The 27,387-nt window shown below is 39.3% G+C and overlaps 1 protein-coding gene across 2 annotated transcripts; it reads right to left on the reverse strand.

Annotated features, from left to right (window-relative positions):
- Positions 1-575: 575 nt before the first annotated feature.
- On the reverse strand, positions 576-26,962 carry LOC117387475 (Na(+)/H(+) exchange regulatory cofactor NHE-RF1-like). 2 transcript variants are annotated; one of them, XM_033984988.2, is made up of 6 exons: positions 26,223-26,962; positions 8,963-9,133; positions 7,408-7,561; positions 7,116-7,162; positions 3,949-4,047; positions 576-1,724 (listed from the first exon to the last, which is right to left on the reverse strand). In XM_033984988.2, the coding sequence occupies exons 1-6, from the start codon at positions 26,697-26,699 to the stop codon at positions 1,587-1,589; spliced, it is 1,086 nt and encodes a 361-aa protein (XP_033840879.1). In that variant the 5' UTR covers positions 26,700-26,962; the 3' UTR covers positions 576-1,586. The 2 variants fall into 2 exon arrangements, with proteins under 2 accessions (XP_033840879.1, XP_033840878.1); XM_033984987.2 differs by having other exon boundaries at positions 576-1,727.
- Between the last annotated feature and the right edge of the window lie 425 nt (positions 26,963-27,387).

Below are 27,387 nucleotides of genomic sequence, written 5' to 3' on the forward strand. Positions count from 1 at the left end.
TTGTTCTGTAGGTCAATAAAAGATGAAACCATTTCTTGTTGTTCCAGAATGTAAGTTTAAGTCGAATCTGTGCGAAAAGGCACTTTGCACCACTTACACATACTGCGCCACGTTACAGATTACATCTGTGGAGAGGAGACACCACTCACAATAGCCATGCATGTTTTAAAGTGGGTGTATTTTACTTTACTATGGGATATTAACTGTTAACACTTAACATATTTAGATCACCATGTTACCTTTTATTGTTTTGAAAATCCTAAATTCGTAGGGTTGTTAGCTGAGCATTGGACAGAATCTTACAGCTAACCGTAAGGAGGGTTTGAATAGAGCTCAGGAGAGATCGCTAAAATACTCATGGATGAACGACATCAAAAGCCTCTTCAGGCAAATTTTTGATGAGGAAACAACAACACAACTTTTTCTTTTGTGATGAATAAATGAAAGGCAAAGCTATAACATATCCATGGAGAAAAGCACTCAAATTACACCCTTAAATATTTATGTTTTTGCAGGGTTCTCTAAAGTAAACACATATGCCCTTGATTAGACACACAACTGAACAAACTGAAACAAAGTATTAAATGATCTTTTAATCATAAATTCAGGTATGTACAAATCTAACAGTTCTATGTCATTGTATTCAAAAACGGATATAATGTGACAATGGCAGTACAAAGTGCATTCATTACAAACACGCATTCTGATTGGTCACGTCACATTGTCAGACACGATCACGGAAATCACTGCTCGGTCCTTCTCATAATAAACTGTACATTACTTTTTCAGAATTCATAAATATTCATTGTGTGTAAAATATTTGACAATAAAAATTACAAAGTTGTAAAACCTAAAATTAAGCTGATAAATCATATATTTAACACTGTTTCACTGAAAAACTGTTGGAGCCTGGAGGTCTGGGCGTTCATGGAGGTTCAGGTGATGACTGGCGACCTTGAAAGTCGTGTGGTGTAGGTACAGATGGTAATGGGGGATGCAGGAGGCTTGGGTGAGGACGGGGGGAGCCTGGCGGTCCTGAGCCTGAAAGTCCGGGTGCTCACGGAGGTTTGGGCCATAATGGGGGAGCCTGGAGGTCTGGGCACTCATAGAGGTTCGTGTGGTAACAGGGGATTCTGGAGGTCCGACGACTCACGGAAGTATGGTTGGTAACAGGGGACTCTGGAGGTCCAGGTGCTCATGGAGGTTTGGGTGATGATGGGGGACTCTGGAGGTTTGGGTGATGATGGGGGACTCTGGAGGTCCAGGTGCTCATGGAGGTTTGGGTGATGATGGGGGACTCTGGAGGTTTGGGTGATGATGGGGGACACTGGAGGTCCAGGTGCTCACGGAGGTTTGGGTGATGATGGGGGACTCTGGAGGTCCAGGTGCTCACGGAGGTTTGGGTGATGATGGGGGACTCTGGAGGTCCAGGTGCTTACGGAGGTTCGGGTGAGAACACTCAAAGGTTTGGGGTGTTGACTGAGGAGTCTGGAGGTCTGGGTGTTCACGCAGGTTCCAAGGGATGATGGGGAATCCTGGAGGTCCGGATGCTCACGGAGGTTCGGGTAGTCACTGGGGTGCGGCGATTATAAGTTGCTGAAGACCTCTTTCCTCTTGTTCCAGTCCATGCGTGGGGCATTCTTGGCCATTCGTTTCTGGTGCGCTCTCTCCCGGGCCTGTGCTACAGACAGACCCAAGCCCAGGCTGTCACTCGCTGGCTCCTCCTGCTGGACAAAAATGGGACATGTCAGGACCAATCAGGAGATTTTAGGGTTGAAAATTGAGTAACGTGTCAGGACCTGTTGACCTGGTTATGGTATATCTTTGTAATTACTGGGAGTATGCACATGAAGCAAAAATCTGGCACAAAGTTAAATGTCAGTCAGTACAAATGAACAAAAATGAAATAATTTTGTTGCAACAGTTTCGGAAAATAGTGCCCTTATTTGACCCTAAAGACATGGTTGTTGTCAGTTGAATGAAATTTAAGCCATGACTTATATGACAAGTTTGTGTACCTAATTCCTAAAAGACAGTGATAAAGTTCAACATTTAATAAAGTAATATATTGTACAATATAACTGTACTCCTACTTGAGTAATATAGTCACAAAACCTTTATGTTGACAGGATCAAATGATTTGATCATTTGTGCTTCTTACACACTCCTTCACAGGTGATTTAGAGCAGTGCTCCCCAACCTTTTTATCACCGCGGACCGGCCAACGCTTGAAAATTTTACCGTGGGCCAGGGTTTTGTTTTTTTTACTCATTTTGCTAATTTGTAACCCCTTAGCATTCCAGGTCATTTTGGTGAAATTGCCTTTGTTCTGACCTCTCCAAATTAAAAAATAACCACTATTGAACCCTCAGTAGTAACTGCACTATAGTTTTACCCACAGGTGTCAGAATCACTGTAAGTTTGTCTGCTAAGCATTTATACACTTTGGAACACACATAAAAACGAAAAACTGCTGCGTACGCACGCGTGATCTTTATATCCAGTCTGTCTTTTTACGCGCGCAGCAAACTCCGTCTGTTTACTGTAAACCACTGCGTGTCACGCATCAGTGTGTTCCACAGTTCATGGGCTTTAAGAGGAAAACATCACATCGTGTGTAATGTAACAGCTTGATTCTACAAGGGGGAATGTGGGGCGTACTCTTTCAGTCATCTGTAGCTCTCATTCACTGTCCGCGGCTCCAGTAACCCACAGCCCTCACCTTATTGGCCAACTTTGGTGTCAATCACAAGCTAACAAGTTTGTTTTGCGCTGAGGAACAAAGTTGGTGCTGTCAGAAGTTTATTATGCCTGAAACTGACAAAAGAAATGCAGAGAAGTGACGGAACAGATTTCACTTTCCTGCAGCAGATTGGACATGGAGGCTCTAACTTCCTTTGTGGACATAATTTCTTGACTGGATTATATTCTCTGGACCTTTACGGAACGAATGAGACCAACTTTGTGTGAATATGTTGATGTTTGACAGAACCGGAGCTCTCAATGGTAAGTGAAGTCCAAATCCACATTTCTGACTTCTCTGTAAAAACGGCTTTCCTGTCAGCACTGTGGTGATTAGAGGTGTAAATGGTTTACATGTTCAGAAAGATGAATGCCGTAGCTTTCATTTGATGTGTAGATTGTTTGTGTGGGTGACGCAAAAATACACGTACAGCTGTAAAGTTGTAACGTAAAGGCCGTCGCGGGCGGGCCGTCGGAACGCTAAGTGGTTAAGTTGTCGGCGCTCAAGTGACGGAAATGTAAGATTTTTCAAAATAAACGTTTGTTCAGACTCAGATAATAAATACAACGGAAATAATTAATTATTTCTTGGACGGCCGGTGGCCCGGTACCAATTGATCCACGGACCGGTACCGGTCCACGGCCCGGTGGTTGGGGACCACTGATTTAGAGTGTCTATTTTTTATTTATTTTTATTTTTGTGTATATCCTTTGAAAATAACATAATTTAATGTTGTGTTCTTACTTACTACTGTGTTCTTACTAATTACTTTAACTTCAAATTATAAATCAGATGTTAGTCTACAGACAATCACTCTTATCACAACTTTCACCCCCTAAACTACACCAACAACCTAATTTCAACTAGAGCTGCTAAACTGGGCAGTACCTGGAGGACTAAAGGGGAGAGTGAGGGTGAGGGACATATGTGGAACAGTACGATTGGTCTAACAGGTTTTACAGTTCAAACTCTTCTCTTTCAGCCAAATGAAATTGAAATTGCAGTGGCCAATGAAAGACAATGCAATTAAAACACCATATGGAGAGTTTAGAGTAGCAAAAAGAAAGTTGATTTAGTGTTTAGTTCCACTTTCAAAACCTAATTGGTAACAAACAAAATAATGACAATGTTGGGCTAAGTATACTAAAATATAATATATGCTGTTGTGTTTCGATCTGCCTGCAGACTGAAGAGTGAAGCCTTACCGTTGTCATGGCGCCGGGGCTGGGCTGGGATGAGTGTGAGGAGGCACTGGACTCCGAGCTCACGGAAGTCTTAGCTTTACGCTCCTCTGCTACTCCCCGCTTTCAGCAAACACAAACAAAAGTGGGACATGTCAGAATCTTACAGCCACTGCTTTGTAATTTTTATTTTGGGTGTAAAAATGTCACAAATAACACATTTTTTGCTATATAAACCAGGAACTGTAGGTAAGATTTTATTTTAAATTCCATAAACATGTGTCTTCAAATACAAGGTAAACATGGTTAAATGAAATATAGATTTTTACTGATATCAATTCTAATGCTGTTTTAGTCTTGATTACAAAAACATTGGACAGGATGTCCAATTTATTTGGTGTTTTGATTCTCAAGATGATTATCAAATCAGAAAGTAAAATGAGCCTCACATGAGTCTGTCATTTGTCATTTCAATGCTGAAAACTAGTTGGTTTAAACCTAAAAGTACTCTCTCTGATCTGAATCATCCCACCTACATCTTAGCATCTGCAGCCAATCATTAATCAGTGGCTCTGTATGCTTCCGTGTACGCAGGTTAAAGTACTGGCATCCCATGTTCAGTTGTCATTGTAGTACCTTTGTAAGTAAGAGCGTGGGCTACAAACTGTTCTTTTATATAAAATAACGTACATTTTATTGTTAAAAACGACACATTTTGAGAAAACAGCCTTTGAACTTTGAATCTGTGTGTGAAAGTAGATTCAGTGAAATAAGAATATCTAGGTGTAGATAATTTCTTTGTATCAAGGTGAACGTTTATATCTTTATGTTGTGCTAACTTGGTGAGTTGTTGTATTAAGCAGCAGAGCAATCGCTTAAGCATGCATCCACTCTCTCCTGCAGAGGGCAGTGTAGGCTGGTGAGTGAGAATAGTCATGTCTCTCATATGCTCACCTGGATCAACCAAATGACTCATCAGTGGAGAAGCCATATGCTCCAAAAACATCTTATCTTGGGAAATGTCTTTATGCACTGGTGTTTTTATGTTGTATCATGTTAAGTATTTGTACAGAAGAAATGTAGCTCAGTTCTGACTTTGGAGTAGCCTATAGAAGCCTATAGAAGAAGCACCCATATCCAGCAATGCACAGAATGTATGTATGTATGTATGTATGTATGTATGTATGTATGTATGTATGTATGTATGTATGTATGTATGTATGTATGTAGTATTATTATTATTATTATTATTATTATTTTAACAAACTCCTCATATATATATAAAATATGTTTTTGTTAGTTGTTTTTTTTTTCTTTTCAAAATACTGTGTAACTGAAATTCTTATTATTGAAATTATTGAAGTAAATTCAATATGTGATTTGAACATGTTTACATCATATCTAAGATTAAGTCGAGGGTATTTTTACTTCAGTTTGGCACACTGAGTCATGCAATCAGCGTGCATCCCGCTAATGAAACTACTGCACATCGCATCAGGTTTGTAAAGTTGCTGTGTGCAGTTTTGTATCATGTTTTTGTATTTTTATGGAAAACTGTTGGTTGGGAGCATGGGTGGCCTAGGCGTGTGGGCTGAGCATTGCATAAAATCTTACAGCTGTTAAGTGTCTCTCTACAGCCACTGTATAGGGTGCTGGTTTGGGGTCAGTGGTTGCAGAGTGGAACTTACTGTCACATCCAGTGCCAAAAAATGAAATAATTTCTTTTAAACATGAATTACTGCGAGTGGTCTCACAGATCTGGCCTTTTTTTCAGGAGATAAATTTTATGCCATACAGTGGAATAACTTATCCATGGAGGCAAACAGGTAGAAAACCCTTCACCAAGAAATGTTACATATAGCATCATTAATATTACACAAATTCAAGGTGATTTGGTCATTTGCTCTATTTTACTGTATGATTTGACACCAACCATAAAGTCTTGTTATGAAGCATCATTAGGTTCAATTTCAGTCTGTGCATTCGGCCAGTATAGAGCTAAATATAAGCTCAGCACAGCACACTCCAAAATCCTCTTAGAGCTATGTGTTTACTTATTCCCTCTCTTACTTAATATCATTGCGTCGCCCGCTTCTAATTTTAGCCAGCCACGTCTCTTATTATGTACACACATGAGGGGTCAGAGGTCACGTGCAACTTATGTAACGCTGTTTCCTGAAAGAGGCATTGTTGTGCAGTGCTAGCTTGCCAACATGCTTCGTTAGCCCCACATTAGCATAATCCTCCACTCGTGCGCAAAAGCCAAAGCCACTTCTCCCAATCCCATGATCCTCTGGGACATAGGGCAGAGGGAGATGCGATGCCCGTTGTCATGGTGACAGGAGCAGTGTCAGCTGGGAGCCCAATCCTTTTCCCAGCGACTTAGCACCTTGCAGTACAGGGTAGAGAGTAGTGTAACACTAGGCTAGGTGTGCTACCTTTTCTGTTTCTGTTCTGGTACTGTGCCTTTCAACAGCGCCGAATGAACCATTTACAAGTATGCAAATTATCAGCTAGTTAGATGTTAAAGGGCCCATACTACACTAATTTCTGATCTATGTTATAAAATTGTTTGCTCATTAAAAACATACCAGAATTTTTGTTTTGTTTCATTCATGGAGATGTAGGCTAATAATAAAGGGTTACTCAACACAAATAAAATAAAACACAACTTCTGGTATGTTTTTGACCACATTCTAACATGGCTAAAAGCACACAAGAGTCAGTTTTGCATAATATATGGCCTTTCTTTGTTCCCTAACATAAAAGTTACTTATATTAACTTTAAATACAATTGTAAACCAAAAGACCGTGAGCCCACATGACACCGGTACCACAGCTTGAGAAACGCAGTCATAGGCATGTTTCATTAGATCTTCATCACTCCTCCTGTCAGTCCCCTCCCACTCACACTCACACTCACACACACACCCCCACACACTCACACTCAAACACACACACACAAACACTCCTCCGGCTCTACTCTGTACCAGGCCTGTGGAGGAGGACCTGTGTGCACCTCTGCAGGCGGGATCAAGAGGAGAGAGAGATGGAGAGAGAGGGGAGAGAGGGAGGAGAAATAATAAAGAGGAAAGGAGATCAGGGTAGAGGGAAGTAGAGAGAGGCAGGGAAGGACGCAGAATAGAGGAAGAGAGAGAGGAGAGAGAGGGAGCGGTGTGGGGATTCTGTACCTGCTCCTCGTCTGATGGCTGCTCCGCTCTGGGCTCTGGGAGAGGTCCTAAAGAAACAACACAGGGCTATCAGTATAAAACACGTTTAAATTAGCTCCTAGATGGGACAATTGATTTAGTAACTGATCATAAATAATTGATTGTATAAATACAATTTCTCAAAGTATTTGATTCATAAGACAATTAGTTTAACGTACATATGTTTAAACGTTTTATTATCATCATTTTCACCATCATTTAGGTTCTCTCCTCCTCTCAGTGCACTTGTGAGTACATGTGTGTGTGTAGTTACCGGTGAGGTGCTCCTCGGAAGGCAGAACATTGCATTGGCTGAAGTAGCGATCCGCCTCTAAGTCCACGACCAGCAGGCGAACATCGTCTCCAGACGCCTTGATGGCCGCCACCACGTCAGAGTGCTGCTTCCCCACCATAGACAAGCCGTTCACCTCAACACAAGATACAAACTGTTAGACCAAAGTACCAGCAAAGTTCTACATGGATTTTTCAACTGATATTTGATATTTGTCTCCTAGCAGTTGTGTCCAATAACCAATATGAAGGGATTTAGCCTTTACCACAATGCTGCCCTGTGATTGGTCCAGTCTCGGGGGTCACCAGCTGCCTGGCCCATCGCATCAGTGGGAGCGTGCCAAGATGGACATTAATCTGAACTATATCTGCAATGCATGTCAGTCCTGGACACATCTGCAGCCTGCTCATCCATGGGCGAGAATCTCTGCTTCACTGTGGTTCTCCTCAAGGTTTCTCTTTGTCCCACTGTTTGTTTTTGGGGGTTTTTCTTTGCCGAGAATAAGGGTCTAAGGACAGGGGCACTCATACTTTTCTATGTATGTTGGTTAATCTCTCTGTTGTGGTCTGTTTCACTGTCAATAGGAACCACTTCCTCTTCCCAGCAAAGGATTCCTCCAGAATTCCCAGCATTCTTCTGAGGTGCGGTGAGACCCGTGGGAGTGGAGCAGGCGGTGTGAGTGGATAAGTGTGTTTTTAGGTCTCTGATAAAAACTGTGCCAGAACTAATGCTGAACAGTATAACCTAAGAAAATATCTGACCTCTTCCCTGACTCGCTTTCATCAGAATTTAATCTTAAAACAGAACATAGAAAAATGTATTAAAATATATCTAATGACAAGTCAATTGTTTTTCTATGCAAAACATACTGTTCTGTGCAATACCTACTTTTATACACAGAAGTCTGGTGAAGTATTTACATCATAATAAACACTATCTGTTATTATCCATCCTTAACTTGCTGTCTGCTGCCTGATATTTAAATATTGATTTCTTTTAGAGCAACTCAGCTAATTTCTTATAGCAATTGAATTAGGGATGTCTCAATCCAGTTTTTTGTCACCCCATCCTATACAGATTTTTTAATATGTGCACCCGATATGATCTCATCCCGATACCATTCTTCTAATTTTTTATAATCTTATTTGCACAATTAATACTGTGCCTTTATAAATAAAAAGTATTCCATGGTGAATTTTGCTCCAGTGGAATAAATTAATTACCAGATACAAAAGAGGCCTATTTAAAAATCGCCTAATAATTTTTATAGTAAAAAAATGTCTGACAACTCCTCCACAGTACAGCAGCTATATACTGTACATAACATAGGCACAGAGATATTAGGTGATGGTTTGGCCTCTGTTTCTGAAGGCAGAATTATTTATATTTGAGGCCTGTAAAAAGATTAGAAGCCTGCCAAAAGCTCATGGCTACTTCACACACGTAAACTTAGCACATTGGACCAGGAAGTGAGGAGATCCATTTTTGAGAGAACCGGGACCAGCCAGGAGCCATGTGAAAAGGGCTATTGTGTTACCTGTATGATCTTGTCATTGGGTTTGAGCCCGGCCCTCTGAGCAGCAGAGTCGTCGTCCACAGCGCGGATGAACTGGCCTGGTCTGGACTTGTCACTGTGGAGGTTGAAGCCGTATCCACCTGGTCCCTTTTTCAGGTGGCACAAGCGAGGCCTCGGCCCACTCTTCTCCTCCTGCAGCACAAGAAGAACACTATTGAAACCTTTCAGCTTATGTCATCAACATTTTTTGGGGAGTGAAGCTAACTAGAGGCACTCCTGTTATTCAAGTTTGATTTTAATCTGAGCATAAAGAACTGACTTAGTTGGGGCTATGACAGATGAGCTGATTTGTGCTGGTACGCACATCCCCCTCCCCTAAATAGCATTACAGTCACAAGCTAGCTAACATTAGCCAACAGTTTTTCATACAGAGCACAGGCTCCTGAAATATGTTACTTAAATCCATTTTGTATTTTTTTTCTATTTGGCAGTTATTGCACATTCACTATGGTAATTGCTGAACATTCCAACATAGTATGAATATTTAAAGTTATTTGAAATATTTCTCTTTGTCTTTTTTCACTTTTTTATACACCATAATAGCTTAAAGATTTTCTATGTAACTTTTTCTGGAAGAAGGTATACCACATGCTTGACTCCATGGAGATGCTACTGCTTTGGCTGGAATGTTCCACACTGACATTTAACTGACGTGATCATGTTAGCAGTGAGAATGCATGGTTTTGCATTGTTTTCAAAGATTAATGTCATACAACATCTATGGAGACAAACAGTTGTCTGACACCCTCACCAGAAAGGTTACATAGTGCACCTTTAACAAAGTCTAAGCCAAAAAGACTAATAATGACTAAATTATTACTAAATTACTAATAATAATGGACTTTTTAGTATATGAAGAGATGACATATTTTAGTGTAGCTTTAAGAGAAAAACTGTATGTGTGCAGGAAGACCTTAAATTGAGCCTAGCTAGCAAAAAACTTTTATGGCAAACAGTCGTAATTGCTGACTGTGCTGAACTATAGAAGCCATGTATGTGAGTAAAATGCTTCTTGCCCCAGAACAGATATATTGTATAAGCAGCTCTTGGGATCAAAACAAGTCCACTGTGTCCTGCGTCTGCATCTAATTAAAAATGCACATTATTATCTGGTAATCAGGCAGTGCACTGTTAGCATGCTAGTTGTTGCTAGCTTTACCATGGTAAATGGTAAATGGTCACATTTTTTAATAGCGCTTTTCCACCTTCAAGGCACTCAAAGCGCTTTACAACAAGGAACCACTCACCCATTCACACACCAGTGTACGCAGACACTGAGGGCGAGGTGGGTTAAGTGTCTTGCCCAAGGACACAATGACAGCATTTATCTGTGTGAGGTAGAATCACACCGCCAACCTATGGATCAGTGGATCTGACCGCTCAACCAATGATGTTTTTATGTCGAGAGTGGGATTTGAACCATTCCAGCAAAACTTCACTCTGGTCTCTGAGAGTTGTGACAAGCGTTTATAAACTTGTGATGAATAATTAGGATGCTCTGAATGCATAAAATAAGCAAGGAATAACTTTGGACCACTGCAAACCATTTAAACTGGACTAGTTCTGTTTTTCACATTTTTAAAGGCAGTAAAAATTGGGTAAAGACCCTTTAACCACTTCCACACAGAACACAGCTACAACCCATGATGCCTTGGGGCTCAGTCGTTAAACAGTAAATGTTCATTGGTCTATATCCATGTATCAGCAGTTTGTGTCAATGATTCCACAAGCAGTGCATTTACTCAGCACTCCTGCAGGGCCACACCCTCAGATCAGAAAACATCAGGATACTATCTGAGCCCGTAGGAGAGCGCTCTGTGGATCATTCATCTGTATAGCTGATAGCATGGGAGGGGCAATCAACCTTTGATATAATCTGGACAGATATAAAAGTAAAGATGGGTTACAAAGTCCTGCGTTGTTGTTTTGTGATTACCTTGTTAATTTGGTTACTCATAGCTTGGGAAACTATGTGGAATGGACCATGGATCAGTTCGAGGGCCAGTCTTATTCTTAAGCTTTTTTTCCAAATGTATTCAAATATGAGATAAATTGTTCATAAAATAATTGCTGGATTTCGATAAAATCCCAACATTCTTCAGGCCAATAATCTTTAACCCTTTAACGACTGAGCACAGTATAGACCAGTACAGCTCGCCTACACTTTTATTCTTTTTTTAGCCATAAAAACCATATTAAAGGAAGGATCAGAATGTACTGCATTTTTTCACACAATTACCTCTATTTTACATATCCATCATTATTTTTTTCTTTGACGCATTGAATAACTGACTGGGAAAATTATAATTAATTATTTAGTATTTATATCAACTGTGCTTCTCGGCTCAGCCCATGACCTAACTATACAGTATTGTTAAGATGGGGGTTTTTTTAGGCTGGATTTGGGATTTATGTTTAAAAAATAGGATTCTGCTCACAGCACACAGTGTAAACAACTTCTTCAATATTTTAGAGAAGACTGAAACATGAACTGACAAACTAATACAAGAATCCAATGTATTTCAGAATATGTTTGCCGAGGACATCCTATTATCTAAATAACTGCAGCCTTTGCAATTTAATATTTGCACCAAGTCAAATTTCAGTTTTGATTAAATTGTGATTTAATGCAGCCCTAGTCACAATACAGATTGGTTTATTTGCTTCATCATTACATCATCATATGGGCAGTAGGGCTGTGTATTGCCTCACGATATGATACATATCCCAATATTTGTACCTTGAGTCTATATGTACACTGATGTTTTGATGATGGACAATAAGAAAATGCATTGGAATTTCATGTTCACACTGCCTTTAATTAATATCAGTACTATCCTATGAATAAGTCACCTTTTCAGCCAAGCTTATGTGGCTTTTTTGCAGTAGTCAGCAGGTTAATAAGTGACTAACTGTCATTTATAATGATTAGCTGTTGCTTAAAGAGCCCACATTACACAATTTTTTGATCTGTTATAATGTTGTTTCCTCATCCCAAATATACCTGGAGTCATGCTTTGTTTCATTCACGCATGTTTAACACACAAACCCTGCTTATTTAGGAGTTCATCTCTCAATCTGAAAACACCCTGTTCCACCTTGTGATGTAATGTGGTAATGCAGTGCTCCACAGGGTTTTTAAACTCCATACATCTTCGCTATAATCATCTGGATGATTTCAGTCCTGAAACTAATGGTAAAAGGTAGCCGTTAACTTGAATACAACTACATGACATCACAAAGTGGAACAGAGCATTTGAGCTTTGGAGATGCAGACAAACTAATAATCCAGAATTACTCAAACGTGTGGATGAAACCAAACATAACACCAAGTATGTTTTTGTTGAGATAACAATATTCTAACATGCTTTAAAGCTCACAAGAGTATATCTGTATAATATAGGACTTTTAAAACTAATGTAATAATAGGACCTTTAAAAATCTCATGATACACATCTCTCATTTGATACATGTATTGCTAATGGGCTGCAGGGCGATAGTGTTGCATGTGTCTCTAAAACCATGGCTGATGTCTGGACTGATCTACCACTGGCTGAGTGTCCTCTGTTGTGGATATAATCAGCTCTGAATAGCCTGTGGAGAGTACAGCACAACCTGTCCACTCCATTGTGTTCTATAGAAGAAGACTGTATGACACTGTATGTGGAGCCCAACAAGCCTTCTTTGTTTGCTCAAAGGAAATTTAGGCAAACAAACAAGGACAAAATATATGATGAATCCTATTTGAAACCCCATTGGAGTTCAAGTTACAGTACATATGGCAGATTAAGCATTTCACAAAATTATAGTAAAGATAATTATATTTAAAGGTCCTATATTACGCAAAATTGACTCTAATCAAAAACATACCCAGAGTTGTGTTTTGTTTTATTCCCACATGTTTGAGTAACACTTTATTATTATTCCTGTCTATTCAAATCAATTAAGTTTATTTTTATAAAGCCCAAAATCACAACAGTAGTTGCCTTAGGTCTACATCAGCTCAAAATGCTCTGTTCCATCTTGCAAAGTCATGAAGCAATAGTTCTCAAGTTAACAGCTACCTTTTACCTTTAGTTCAGTAGAAATAAGTAATTCCAGGGTTGAAATTATCCATATGATTCTAGCAAAGGTGTATAGAGTTTAAAACATAGTTGTTGTTTTTTTTTTTCTTTTTTTTTCTTTTTTTTTTTGGTGAAGTTTCTAATTTGACGTCCTAGTTAGACATAACTGTTACCTAACAACTATAATGTAAACAATAGCCAAAGCTCATCTAATGCACAATAATTAGACAAATAATTAGATAAATAACAACACCTTTATTTTATTAAATGACTGTTAAAATGGTTTGAAAGATGCATACATTGTCTCAGCATTTTGGATGGTATTTACAGGATTGATAACAGACATAGAGAAAGTCTATTTTAGAACTCAGCACTACTTCCACAAACTGCCACTTAACTGATGTAAAAGTATGATAAATGTTTACCTCTAAACCAAGTCATTATTAGAAAAACATGAAATCCTGTCATCTGCACTTTAATAGCATCAAAAAGTGCTATCTGTTGTCCTACTTACACAGTGGGATGTTCATATGGTGGTGGCTCATTCTGACAGGGCCTTATTCCGCTAATAAGACTCCATCTTTGTCATATTGTTTTGTTCAAGAAAAGCTGTGACTGTATGTGTAAGATAAGATCTTAAAACAGAACATTCTTGCTATCCATTCAATTAATCTCAGATAGTACAAGATATAAAAGGGACAGCTCATAAGTACATTAAGAATCATATAATCAGATTACAAAAGAATTCACCTACATCACCATATTTTGAAAAAAATACCATTGCTGACTACTTGTGAGTTCTCTGTGTATTCTACTCAGTACTATGTACAGTTGTCCCTCACTATATCAGCTTTTGCAGTCTCACTGTTTTGAAGACTTTTTTAATGCAATTTTACATGCTTTTTACAGCGTATGAATGTGCATTGTGTTCTGCGTCCTGATTGGCTTAGGAACTGTAGACCATTGTCCATCAGTCTCCTCCGTGCCGTGTCTCCTGTACAGTACAGAATGTGTTCAGACAAATTTACATAAATGTTCGATCGCAGTGTGACTCTGAAGTGCTGTATGTTTGTAAGTTTTCTTTCTCAATGAAATGTTCTGCACCGAAAAAGGCATCTACAAAGGTCTGAACTATGAGAGTGTTTAAACAAGAGAGAAATGTGAGAAAATGTTGATGCCTGTGTGAAAAAAGTGTATAAAGTGTGTGGTGAGGGATTTTATAGCTGCAAAACATATAGAATAATTGTAAAAAATAAAGCTGACTACTTTACGGATTTCACCCATTGCAGGTTATTTTTAGAACATAACCCCCGTGATAAATGAGGGACCACTGTATCTCAAACAGTCAGGGCTATTATGAGTGTGTTTATTTTTACTCTCAATAAAGTGATTGGACAAAGGAGTTTCACATTCTATCCTTGTAGTGGCCTATCACGCTTCAATTTTATTTAGTCTGATTATAAGCAAATTAAAATGGTTTTCAATATGAATTCCTGATAACAGTTCAGCCAGTATCTTGGTTGGACCTTTTATTGGATATAATTACACTACTTACTGGCTAACAGTGTTGGAAATAAAATGCCTTTTTCAGTCACTACAATGGATCGGTTAATATCAGGTATCATCAGATACCAAAAGCCAATATTGATATTGGAGCTGTCAAAGCTTGCACATGCTTTTACTAATGGTGATTTTTCTGACAAGTAGTAAGATTGGAATTGCAACTTGATTCATGTTTATATTCATATTATAACAAAAATAAATGAGCTGACAAACTATTACGAGACTCACATTTCAAAACATGTTTGTGCCGATGTAAGCTGTAGTGCTGTTATTTTTGATGCACAGTAATTTGTGATTTTTTTGTTTGTTTTACCTTTAGCATGTGAATCTGTCAAAAACAGTCACTCACTCGCCTTTTCCTCTCTCTGTCTGTGCAGCACATACACACACACAGAGGGGGCACTGTGTTGTGCACTGGGATTATGCTGTTATCTGATCTATGTTATAATGTTATAATCACAAACATACTTGGAGTTGGACTTGCATATTAAGGCTGAGTTCTCTCAAATGGAAAACACTGTGTTCCACTTTGTGACATCATGGGGTAACACAGAAAGGGCAACACTGTGTTTTTAAACTCCATACACCTTCACTAGAATCATTTGGATGAGTTCAGCCCTGGAATCTCTACTGAGCAAAAGGTAAAAAGGAGCTATTACCGGTAACTTGAAAACTACCACTTCATAACATCACAAGGAGGAACACAGCATTTTGAGCTTTGGAGATGCAGACAGACTACTAATAAAGGATTACACAAATGTGTGAATGAAACTCTGGATATGTTTTTGATGATGTAACAACATTCTAAAATGGCTTAAAGCTCAGAAGAGTAAATTTTGCATAATATAGGACCTTAAAGATTTCTCTTGGGCCTGTAGATGGAGTTGGGTGAGGTGTTTATCTAGCAGGCCTTGGTGGATGGTTGGAAGTGACAGGATTAGCCTGATTCAGGAGCAGCAGCAGCAGTCCTCAGAGCCTGTACCAAAGGTTAATGCGTTTACTGCTGAACACACCTTTATCTGCTGCAAACCATCTCAGGACCTTGGACTAGGTACTGCTGTAAAACACACTTAGCTCTTTTGTTATCTATAAGGGATGTATGATATTATGCAAATGTTGCTGTATGCTTTTCAACGTGATATTGTGGAGTCTCATAATATTTTTTTCTCTATCATTTGCCAATTACAACACATATATGTAAAACCATATTTTAAAATAACAAATGACATTGATATTATTTTAAAGCAGACTTATTGTGCTTGTGTCTGCTATATAGTTATAATCTATGACACCTGTGGATCACTATGTTATAATTTGCACATGTTAATATTTTCGCAATAATCATCTAAAACAAATTAATAAAATACACTAGTCCCCTGCTTTCTGCCCAAAAGGAGCTTATGCCGCTGTAAACGCCACCACCTCCTATAGATAGCAGTACATCACACAAGCAAGGTACGGATTTTTTTTTTCATTTGTAACAGAATGACTATGTGACGCTGCTGAACCCTACTCATATTGCAGATTAAGAAAATTGGAAATGGAAGTAAGTACAGAGCAGTGGGTTTGGGAATTGATTGTCAAAATTGCGTCTTGAAAATAAGCGATTACAGAGTTCTCAAACATGCATAAATCACTTCAAACACAACTCTGGGTGAGTAAATGTGAGGGGAAACAACCATGACATGGCCTTACAGAATAGGTCTGCTTTAATGGTGCACCATGTAACTTTTCTGGTGGAGAGCCTGCCACTTGCTTGTCTCATGGAGATATTATTGTTTTAGAATGTTTCACAATATAGATATATCTAAGTTAATGTTCCACCGTATGGCATTAAACTTATACATCTAGGTTACAGGTGTTGAAGAACATGCATTCTTACAGTGAGAAGTGTTGCCTTTTTACAAATCTGCTTGTGTCCATGGAGATTGATTTACACTAACATTTACACTAATATATATATATATATATATATATATATATATATATATATATATATATATATATATATATATATATATATATATATATATATATATATATATATATATATATATATATATATGATACAAGATGTATGGAATGTATGTAGCAAAGAAAAGTGAAATAACTCCAAATCCAATCCAAAGTATCCACCCTTTGTTTAGTTGACAACGCTGCAAACACTTTGCTTTCATGAGCTTCATGATGAAGTCTCCTGAAATGGTAGACTTGATACTCACTACTGATTCAAACACCACGGTGAAATAATTACACTCCTTCTTGAAATAACAGAATGTCAGTTTCATCATTAAATGGTTGTACTTTCTTTTATATTACGATGTGGTCTTATAATCCTTCAGTGGTCCAGGTATGCTCCACAGTGGTCCATGGGTGTATACTAGTTTATGTGTCTTATACTTCAGATTCAGATCAAGATTATTCTAAAGATAGATTTCAGGAAAGGTCCATTTCTGTCCTGTGAATGTGACCTTTTTAGCAGCGATACCTGCTCAAATGAGTATCTAAATTTGATACTAGTTAGTATTGAAGTATCTGATTTTTCAATACTTTTGACAGGCCTGGTCCAAACTTTTGATTGGCGGCACATGCTCCACCAGTAACATAGTGTGGCTTTAACTCTCAATACAACTTACTCATCCACAGGCTGCAGATACCAGAGCTGATTAGATTCCCTGTATAATATTAGTTTATGTACGCACTAACTCCACTGACTCCAACCACCAACCATGATAGTACAGTACTTATCTAATATCACCCATAAAGCAAAGCCGCAGTACATGCAGAACATAGCGTGCTTATCAGTGAGTCAGGCCTTAGCAAATACAGCTCAGAAACAGGAAGTGGTTTCATCAGGTCTGCCCCTCCGACTGGAAGTGAGGCGTGTGCCGTGACCCATGAGGTGCTACCGCCACAAAACAGCGCCCAGCAATACTTTCCACCAATAAACCATGACACTCCTCTGTGCTTTGAAAAATGCAATATATAACGCTTCCGTCGGGTTGTGCCACTTGTTTGTGTTTATAAAGATGTTTAGTTAGAATCCTTAGTAAGAATGTTACACAGTATGGCATTAATATATTTATCTAGCCTTTCATTGATTATGGGTGTTTTTATTGCTCAAAAATACCTTGACAAACTAGCTCTCTCCTTGTGAGTGGGGTCACCTCTCCACAGATCTGACCTGCAACCTGGACGACTGAGAGATTACACAGATATAAGGACACATGGAAAGAAAGTACTATGATTAGATTAGGGAAAAGAGCGATGATGAGAGAGACAGAGTGAAAGAGATGGAGGGAGAGAGAGGGAGGGAGAGAGAGAAAGAACAGAGAAAGAGTTAGAGCATGTGAAAGAGGGAGAGAATGCAAAGGGGAGAGAGAATGAGAGAGTGTGAATCACAAAAGGAGGGAAAGAGTGTGTGAGACAGAGGGGAGAGAATGAGAGGGAAGAGAAGGGAGTGTTTGTGAGAGAGAGAAAGATAATGAGAGGAGAGAGAGAAAATGAAAATTTGAATGAGAGATAGAATGAGGGAATGTGTGAGAGAGAAAAAGAGAATGAGAGGGGGAGAGAGAGAAAAAGGGAGCGTGTGTGAGAAAGAGAATGACAGAGTGAGAGAGGGTGTGTGGGTGTGGGTGAAAGAGAGTGTGTGAAAGAGGGAGAGAGAGAGAGAAAGAGAGGAGAGAATGAGTGACAGTGAGAGAGAGAGAGAGAGAGAGTGTGAGAGAAAGAGAGACATAACCAAGTTGCTAAACTGTGCAGTGGTGATCACAGAGCGAGGAGTGATCAGTTTGGTGGAAGTATGTGGACTTTAAAAACGTATAGGAGCTTCATGGATCATATAATATGTTTCAGTCAGTCGTGTATTATTAGTGCTGGACTCTCTCCATCCCTCCGGACCTTTCAGCTTTGTGCCATACCCATCCTCTCTCTACCGCAGCAGCAGAGCCATCAGCCTCCTCAGCCTCTCCATACTCTCCTTTTCATCACCACCATTACATATAACATGCTTTCCTTTTACCATTTTTCCAACATTCTTGTCTCAAAAGCCGTCTTTGCCCCAAAATGTGTAACACGACTCTTGTCCCAGTCTACAGCAAGTCAAAGAACCAAACTGGTGCAAACAGGAGGCTACGAGACGTTCAGGGGAGTCAGGAGTCTAGCTGCTACATTAGCGTTAGCACTACAACTTTGCTGCTATAATTACTAATAAAAATGGCTATCATACACATAACCACACTTTTGGCAGAAAAACATAAGATTTACCTTGAGCATTTGATTTTCAGACATGTTATTTACTCTCCACGGGATAAATACTGAAGCTTTTTTCACTTTCATGTAGCTCTCCAGAACAATGAAACAATTAGAAAGAGGAGAGGGACTGTAGTTTATCATTGCTGCTGACTCACTTATGCAGTTTTCTGGGTGTAAACATAGTAAATGTTTTGGGAAATAAGAAAAGCTACAAGAAAAGATTATGAAAATAAGTTCTTGCATAAATTGTAAAATTTATGAGGTAGACAGACTTATATGAGGCGTGATAAGACATTGTGAAACAGGCATCAATCATTATGAGGGAGGCTTCAAGGTCTAGTGTGATGGAGGTGCAAAGTCTGTGCTGTCCTTGGAAGACTACAGCTCTAAGTGGACTCACTTTATATTAGGGCTGCAAAGTTTTAGAAAAAAAATAATATATAATTGCATTTTTTTTTTTTCTGACAAGCAATGCAATAACGATCAATTAGCAGTTTCTGTTTAGGAATCAAGTCCAACAGCTTTGACATGTGGAAGAAGATTGAAATATGAGCAAATACAACTAACAAAAGAATCACAATATGCACTTCAGAACATGTTTGTGCTCTTGTGGTTAAAATCAAAAGCATGAAGAACAGAATCCATGAAAAACGTCCTAACAAAGGAGAGTCAGTGAAATGCTATGCTAAAATCTCAAAAGCTTTTGGGTTGGGTAATAACCAGTCAACTCCAATAACAGGGTGTAGCATCTGAGTGTATCACAGGATTCATCATCCACGTCACTGTGATATTGTGGGGAAGCTCCGGTCGTGTACAAGTGCTACATTCCCCGAGGGGTTTTTAATGCTGTTATTGAAAAGAGAATGAAGGTGCACTGTGCAGGTAGAGAAAAGTGTAAATGCAAGAGCTGAACATGCAAGTTTAATGCATGGATCTATAATCAGACCTGGATAAGAGACCCCTCTCTCTCCCTCTCTCCCAGTACGAGATTGATTGGTGGCCACTCCAGGTACTGCAGCTCATAGGAGCTTGAGCCCAGATAGAATTCTCCCATAAAGCACTATGCATTTTTGTGAATTCAAACCACCTGTGTTAAGCCTGACAGGGCATCCACAGCTTTCTCATACGAATTTTGTAGGGATTCTTCTAGCTCGGCTCTAGCTGCCATTGCCCTGATTGGTCACAGATGATCACATGGTGCACGTTTCTCAGGCCACTCGGGTGGAAGGCGCTAGACTGAGGAAGTAATGCAGAAGAAAAACATATTGACCAGTGTGCACAGGCCATTGCAAACAACATAACCCCATCTTTGGTTTATCTTCCAGATCTTATTACACTTCCATGGTTTAATGCCATGGTCAACTTCATTCATTGCTTTCATATTCACTTCCTTTTTAGCAAGCTATTGCAGCTTACACAATGTATTTAGAAGAGCTTGTAATTCAATATAGGAACAGCCCATAATATTTTGGCAACACACGAGGAGAACATGCAAACTCCACACAGAAAGGCCCCACCCAGGAGTCGATCCCAGAGACTGTTTTTTGTGAGGCTGAAGCACTTACCACTGTACCAAATATACAGTATTAGCTTAGAAGTGACTCCTCTTCACTTCATCCAGGTCTTTAAACCTGTTGAAGTCAGAAAATTTGCTTCCCCGCCGATGGTTTTTCGGGCCAGTACAGCCCCCCCAGTGAGCCGTGAGAGCTGTCTCTGCTTTCCTCCCCAGCACTGAGCCTCCGTCGCAGGGCAAACAGCTTGCACAAAGCCCCTTTCTGGAAGTGAAGGTCACTATGGAGACCAGCGACAACTCTCAGCGGGGGCCCCTACCAAGGGATAGGGGCAGGAGGGGAGTCCAGACATGATACTTGAATCAGATGTACAGGAACGAGTAGTGCCACAGTTGCCGTGGGGATGAGCAGACGGTCACATTATGGACTAGTGTCAAAGAGGCTTTTGTCTGGGTGAGCTGGGGTGTCTATCAGGAGGAATGCATCTGGAGGTGTATAGCCACATCACACAAAAGTTTTAAAGATGCACAGAGCTGCCTACGTCTAACATAAACTTCCCTTTCAAACAGTGAGGATTGTTCTCATCCACATCATAATTCATATTTTTTTACATAAATCAATTAAGGATGCAGCATTTAGCTTCTAGAGGGAACTAGCACAATACTTTGCTTTGTTTACAAGTGCAGTCGTATGAGACTGCAGTTTGATTAAAGGATTATGTGAACAATATACAAATATGTCTAATCATCACTCATACAAAATATCACACAGAAGCACTGTTTTAAAACTTTCACCCTGAACAAACTCTTGAGCCATAGCAGTTTAAATTAACAGTAATCTGTAGACTATTTTAAAACCAGCCAATTCCCTCGCAGCTAAAGCGCTAGCACCAAAAACAGAAGGAACTAACTAATGCAAATAGACCATGGTAAATAACACTTCAAATCTTTATACATAGGAATATCCCTGCATCATATTATGAGGTAAATTATAAAGTTAAGTACTTGTATAGTCACAGACAGCCATTTTTAGAGCATGATATCTGTCATGTTACTAAAGAAAAAGACAAAAAACCCTATTGGACAATGACCATTTTTGATTAAATTCTAGTTTGTCTTACAAATACAAATGCCTTTCAATACTAATTTTAGTTTTAAATCTTTGCTATTTACCACAAAAAAATATTTCTCCAAAGTCTGAACCTTAGACACGTACAGTGGTCCCTCGCTATATCGCGGTTCAAATTTTGCGGTCTCGCTGTTTCGCAGATTTTTTTTTTCCGCAATTTTGCATGCTTTTTTTACAGTGTATGGATGTGCATTGTGTTCTGCGTCCTGATTGGCTAAAGGACGTGCTGTGTCTCCAGTACAGTACAGAATACATTCAGCTTGACAAATTTACATGTTGGATCGCAGTGTGACTCTGAAGTGCTGTATGTTTGCAAGTTTTCTCCCTGACAAAACCCACAATGTGGATGAAACAAAGTCACCTGTGTACTCGCTCAAAAGGCTGAGGAAGATGCTAACCATCGCAGAAAAAGTTGGACTTCTGAATATGCTGAGGGAAAGTAGACGTTACGTGGCTGTAGGGGGCGCCATTATAGAATAAATTAATCTTTGGTTCAAAGAAGGAGGAAAATAACAGAAGGACAACAGCAGCAAGAAGTCTGAACAAAGAGCAAAAAGGGTTGTAACTGCAACAAGACCATTGTGTGGATGGAGTTTGCTTTAGCTTTGTGGATCAGCGACTGCAGGAAAAAGAACATTATGAGACATTACAGCAACGCCAGGATGAAGAGGCGCGGTCAGAGGAACTGTGAAATACACCTGAGTCACTATTAATCATTTCTTACGTGTCCAACCTCGTAGATTGATCACTGAAATTTAATTTTCTACAGTATTTCTAAAAGCTGTCATTTTTATTTATGGTACAGTATAGTATTTGGTTTTGTTCTATAATACTGTGCTTATTATTATTTTTATTTTTTTTTATTTTTTTTATCGACGAAGGTTTGAACTTTTAGAGTGTTTAAACAAGAGAGAAATGTAAGAAAATGTTAATACCTGTCTGAGTAATACTGTTCAACTCCAGCCAAATGAAGCTCAAGGCTAGCAGTTATGGAGGCGAATTTGGACCACTGTTTCATATTTGAAAATCTGAGTTAATCTTTTATAGCAACCAAAGGGCCAATCAGGAGTGAGGTTGTTGAAGGTAGCTCCACGCCCCTCTTGCACCGCTGGTTTGCCTGGGGGGAGGCGCATAGCAATAAGGTAAGATAGCTGTCAATCAAACCTGTTGCTAACGCTAGTGGGAGGGATTTTTGGGAAAGAAGGCACCTGATTGGTCTATTATTAATGTTCATATCTTGATTTAGTGACAGAATAGTGAAATAAAAATGTCAGGATCATGTAGAGCAGGTTAATACAAATATTGTATTGTCACAATGACAAGCCTGACAGCAGCTACAGAGAGAGGGGTAATACAGTGGCTAACAGGCTAACTATGTTCATCTATACAGTCTAAGGACTTGTTTGGCTTTTTTTTTTTGTTTTTTTTGTCTACTGACAGAAGATTGGCTGCAGACCTCTCCCTTAAAGAGACACAAGCTAATCACTGATGATGGGAAATGACAGAAGCTCAAACTACATTTTCAAATTGCTATAACAATAACTTGATATTGTGCTGCTTATTTGCTTTTACCTCCACTGACCCTCAACAATACCTTATAATTCCATTGTTACACAACGTCTTGAATCTCCTCAGACTTTGCACCGCTCAGTGATGCAAAAACTATTCCAGCTTAAGTTCTCAGACACCATATGACAGTTTGGAAACATGCCAGAAAATTTTCCCGATGGTAGTGACTGTGTTCCGATGCCTTGTTCAACCAGTCCGACCAGAATGGGAACTCCACTCACACATACTGGAATCATAAGGAATGTTTGCCTTTGGAAGGATCAGCAGCTAACGGACTATGAAGCTAACATGCTAACAGCTAACTAATGAGCCTGCACGCTATGAAAACTGAAGCATGGGCGTTTAATTCTTCATTAATTTAAACAAAATTCCTCAGTTTTTTGTTCTGTTTTTTTTTTTCATTCTTTCTTTTTAACATGCAAAAACAAATTACAAAGAATTGTGGAAAAAACAACATTAAATTGAGCTACAATGTGTCTCTGTCGCCTGAATAGTAATGCAGGCCATTACAGCTTTTTTGTTGGACATCAGTTTATGCCAACGTATATGTTGCCAGTAACTTGTTAAAATGTAATATATTACAATACTTAGTTACTGTCTCAAGAAAGCAACTTAGTTAGCCTAGATTAGGGAAACAATAATTAAGTTGTTTAAAGTGTCTCAAATGGAATCACACAAACTATAGAATTGTGTAACAACTACACTGATTGTATCTGTGATTTGTTTGTTAGTAAGTCTAATTTAATTTAATACACCAAACTTATTTACTAAACATCAGCCTGTCCAGGGACTACAGGTGGAAATTAGCATTTATGCTATAACCTGGCACCAAACATCTCTCCTTTTTTTTTTTTAAGGTCAATGTAATGTTGTGCACTGTCCCTGTTTCAAATAAAAGCATACCATACCAATTACACAAATACTTACTATGCATTTTCACAGTGATGTGTTAAAATTGTAGGGTAATTTAATAGCAGCAAGAATTAGTAATTACGTTACACCCAACCCATATTGTATTGCACTGTGTGTTTAGCCTTTCTACTTTGCGTTTTATATACGCAAAAATGATTTGCAAATGTTGAGTGAAATGTGTTGTTTTTTGCCAAATAATGTCACCCAGGGCAGTCAGTGCAGACATAGAGGCTCTGAACGGCTTTTCTATGACTTTACACAGACTTATACCGTAATTGACAAAGACAGGACTACAGATGGAAATTAGCTATGAGCTACAATCTGGTACAAACATATCTGCCACTGTGCTTAATGTAATTGTACACTGTCCTAATAAACCAATAAATGAAATTATCAATCTAAACACTGGAAGCGCCAAATAACTTTATGAATATTTAGTTTGGCACTATTACCACACGCAAGTAAAGTTTCACATGTTAGTACTAAATGAAAAATGATCATATGACATAATCTAAGAAATCTTTTGAGATGCGATCCAATTTTTATTTATTTATTTTTTCAAAAAAAATCCCCCAAAATGTGCAGTATAATATAACCAATGACATTTGAATTTATGCCAGGTTTGGAATGTATATCAGTCAGTCATCAACTTACCGCCACAACGTAATTATGCACCTATTCATGTAAAAATAAAATAAAAAAAGACTATGTAAGTTGTTAATCACTACAATGTATGTACTGTTACTCACTGGTTATCTGACTGAAAGTACGTTATTGATCCTCGAGGGAAATGATTCAGTTGCTTCAGCTCCAATAAATATTACAGTACTAATCATCCATAAATGCTGTAATAAATGTACTCAGGGACAATAAAACACAAGTTAAAAATAAATAGATCAGTTAAATATTAGTCACTGGTATGATTTAAAGGGACATGATGGAACTTTTTAGTTTATGTGAAACCTTTTAATCTCCATGGAAATGTAAGTTTAGCAGAGATTGGCAATTCCAGGGTTGAAATCATCCAAATGATTCTTGTGAAGGTGTATGGAGTTTAAAAACACAGTGAAGCACTTCCATGACATCACAAGTTGGAACAGAGTGTTTTCAGTTTAAGAAAAGAACTCTAAATAAGATGGGTTTGTCTGTTAAACATGTGTGAATGAAACAAAACACAACTTTGATGAGGAAACAACATTAGAACATAGATCAGAAAACAGCTTAATGTGGGCTGTTTAAAGGCGCACTATGTAACTTTTCTCCAGAGTCTCCATGAAGATGTTTTGCTTTGCCTGGAATGTTCCACAGTTTGGCATTAACTTATCAATCAATCAATCAATCCATCTATCTATCTATCGATCTATCTAAATTCCAGTTCTCTGTATTTCTTGAGAAAATCATTGAAAAACATGTGTTCTTATTGTGAAGTGGGATTGTAAAAAATATGGAAATCAGATACTATATATTATCATTGTGGTATCAGAATCGGTATTGAGTATTGAGTCCATTCCTTAATATCAACATTGACTTTGAAAGTAAACTAAAATATAGAACATTTTACCTATTGCTATGTTAATGTGAACACCATGTGTCGTTACTTTGGTTTAGAGGTGGTAGAGTAGCCAAAAATTGTACTCAAGTAAGATTATTACTTTAGAATATTATTACTCTGGTAAAAGTACATGGTTATGGTTCAAGAAACTACTCAAGTAAGACAAAAAAAAACAAAAAAAGTACTACTCAAGTAAGAGTAACTTAAAAAGTAACTGTGTGGACACAAATATTTGAATTATAATTTAGGTTTAAAGTTAATGTAATTGTTTGGACAAAACTCTAAATACTGCATAAAATCTGGTATTTTCAAGAGACAGACACAAAAATGAGACAAACTCAATCATATCTGAGGGAGCGGTGCAAGAAACAAATGTTCACATTATTTAATATTGTCAACATAAAGCTTTTGTCACTTGTAGACTCACAGTTCCTACTCCCACTGTGAGTCTACAAGTGACAAAAGCTTTATGTTGACAATATTAACTCAAGTAGGTTATGCTGTTAGCAAAGTACTCTTTCTTTAAAAAGTTACTCAAGTAAATATAAGTGGGTAGGCCTACTACCCACTTAAGATAACCACGAATATAAATTTAAGAAATAAAACTAAACTATGGAACATTTTGCCTGTCACTACGTTCCTACAGTGTTGTTGTCCTGTGGCTTTACCTTGGACACACTGGACCTCTGTGACACACTCCCCCCGTTCTCCTGCAGCGGCTCCGGGCTGGACCCCCTGCGGCTCCCGTTGGCGCTGCTGCGCGTCTCGGGCCCCTCCGCGTCGCTGTCCCCGCCGCCGCTGCTGCTGCCCGGTATGGGGATCCCCTCGGTCACGTACTCCTTCTGGCACTGCAGGTTGTGCCTCTTGAGCAGCTCTAGCGTCTCCTGGTCCACCACGATGAGCTCCAGATGCACCGGGCTCGCTCTGATCCGGGCCACCACCTGGGCATGGCTCTCCCCCTCCACGCTCTCCCCGTTGACGAAGGCCAGCCGGTCCCCCGCCCGGAGTCCGGCGGCCTCGGCGGGGGTGTTGGGCTCCACCAGGCGGATGAACTGGCCCGTCTTCCCCTTCTCTCCGTGAAGGTGGAAGCCGTACCCATCGGGGCACTTTTCCAGCACACATCGCCTAGGTCTGAGATTCGACATGGTTGTGTTAGTTTGTTTTTTTGTTTTTTTAATCTCAGAACTTGGTTCTTCTTGTCCGAGCTGAGCTGAGTGTGTATGCCGCCGCTGGCACCTGCTGCACGGCCCGGAGCTGAGCTTCCGCTGAAGTGAACCTGCACTGGCTGACTTTCCGGAGCTAGTGGAGACTTTTCTCTGTCGGACCGCCTGCTCTCGGGTCTTCCCTCCCACTAAAAGTGTTGATAAGGCAGCGGTTCCACCTCCTCCAGGGTCCAGCTGACTCCACGTCGTCCCGGGACAGAGAGGAGGGTCCGAGGGAGTTGAAGCGGTGGGATTAGCGCGTGTCAAAATAAAAGCGACACGACGGAGGCGGGTCTCTGTTGTTACGATATTATGTCTCAGTATTAAGCAATGAACAAAGTGACTGCGTTACAAAAATAAAACAGTAACAACGTAATCATTTCGTTGTGTAAAGAGACAAGTTAAAAGCAAATCAAACATAAATCAACATTTTGTATTGGTCTGTGTATTAAAGCCTATTTCAGGGCCTATATTATTATGTTGTTTCAAAGTAAACTTGTGTAACTTTATGAAAATGGGCTGTCCTTCGGAACATTCTACATGCAGAGGCTAGTTTTATGCCTTAGTCCAGTGATTCCAAAAGTGGGGTCCTGGGCCCCCTGGGGGGCCCCAAAGGCACTGCAGGGCAAAG

Source organism: Periophthalmus magnuspinnatus, chromosome 19 (assembly GCF_009829125.3).
Source record: "Periophthalmus magnuspinnatus isolate fPerMag1 chromosome 19, fPerMag1.2.pri, whole genome shotgun sequence".
Taxonomy (NCBI): Eukaryota; Metazoa; Chordata; class Actinopteri; order Gobiiformes; family Gobiidae; genus Periophthalmus; species Periophthalmus magnuspinnatus.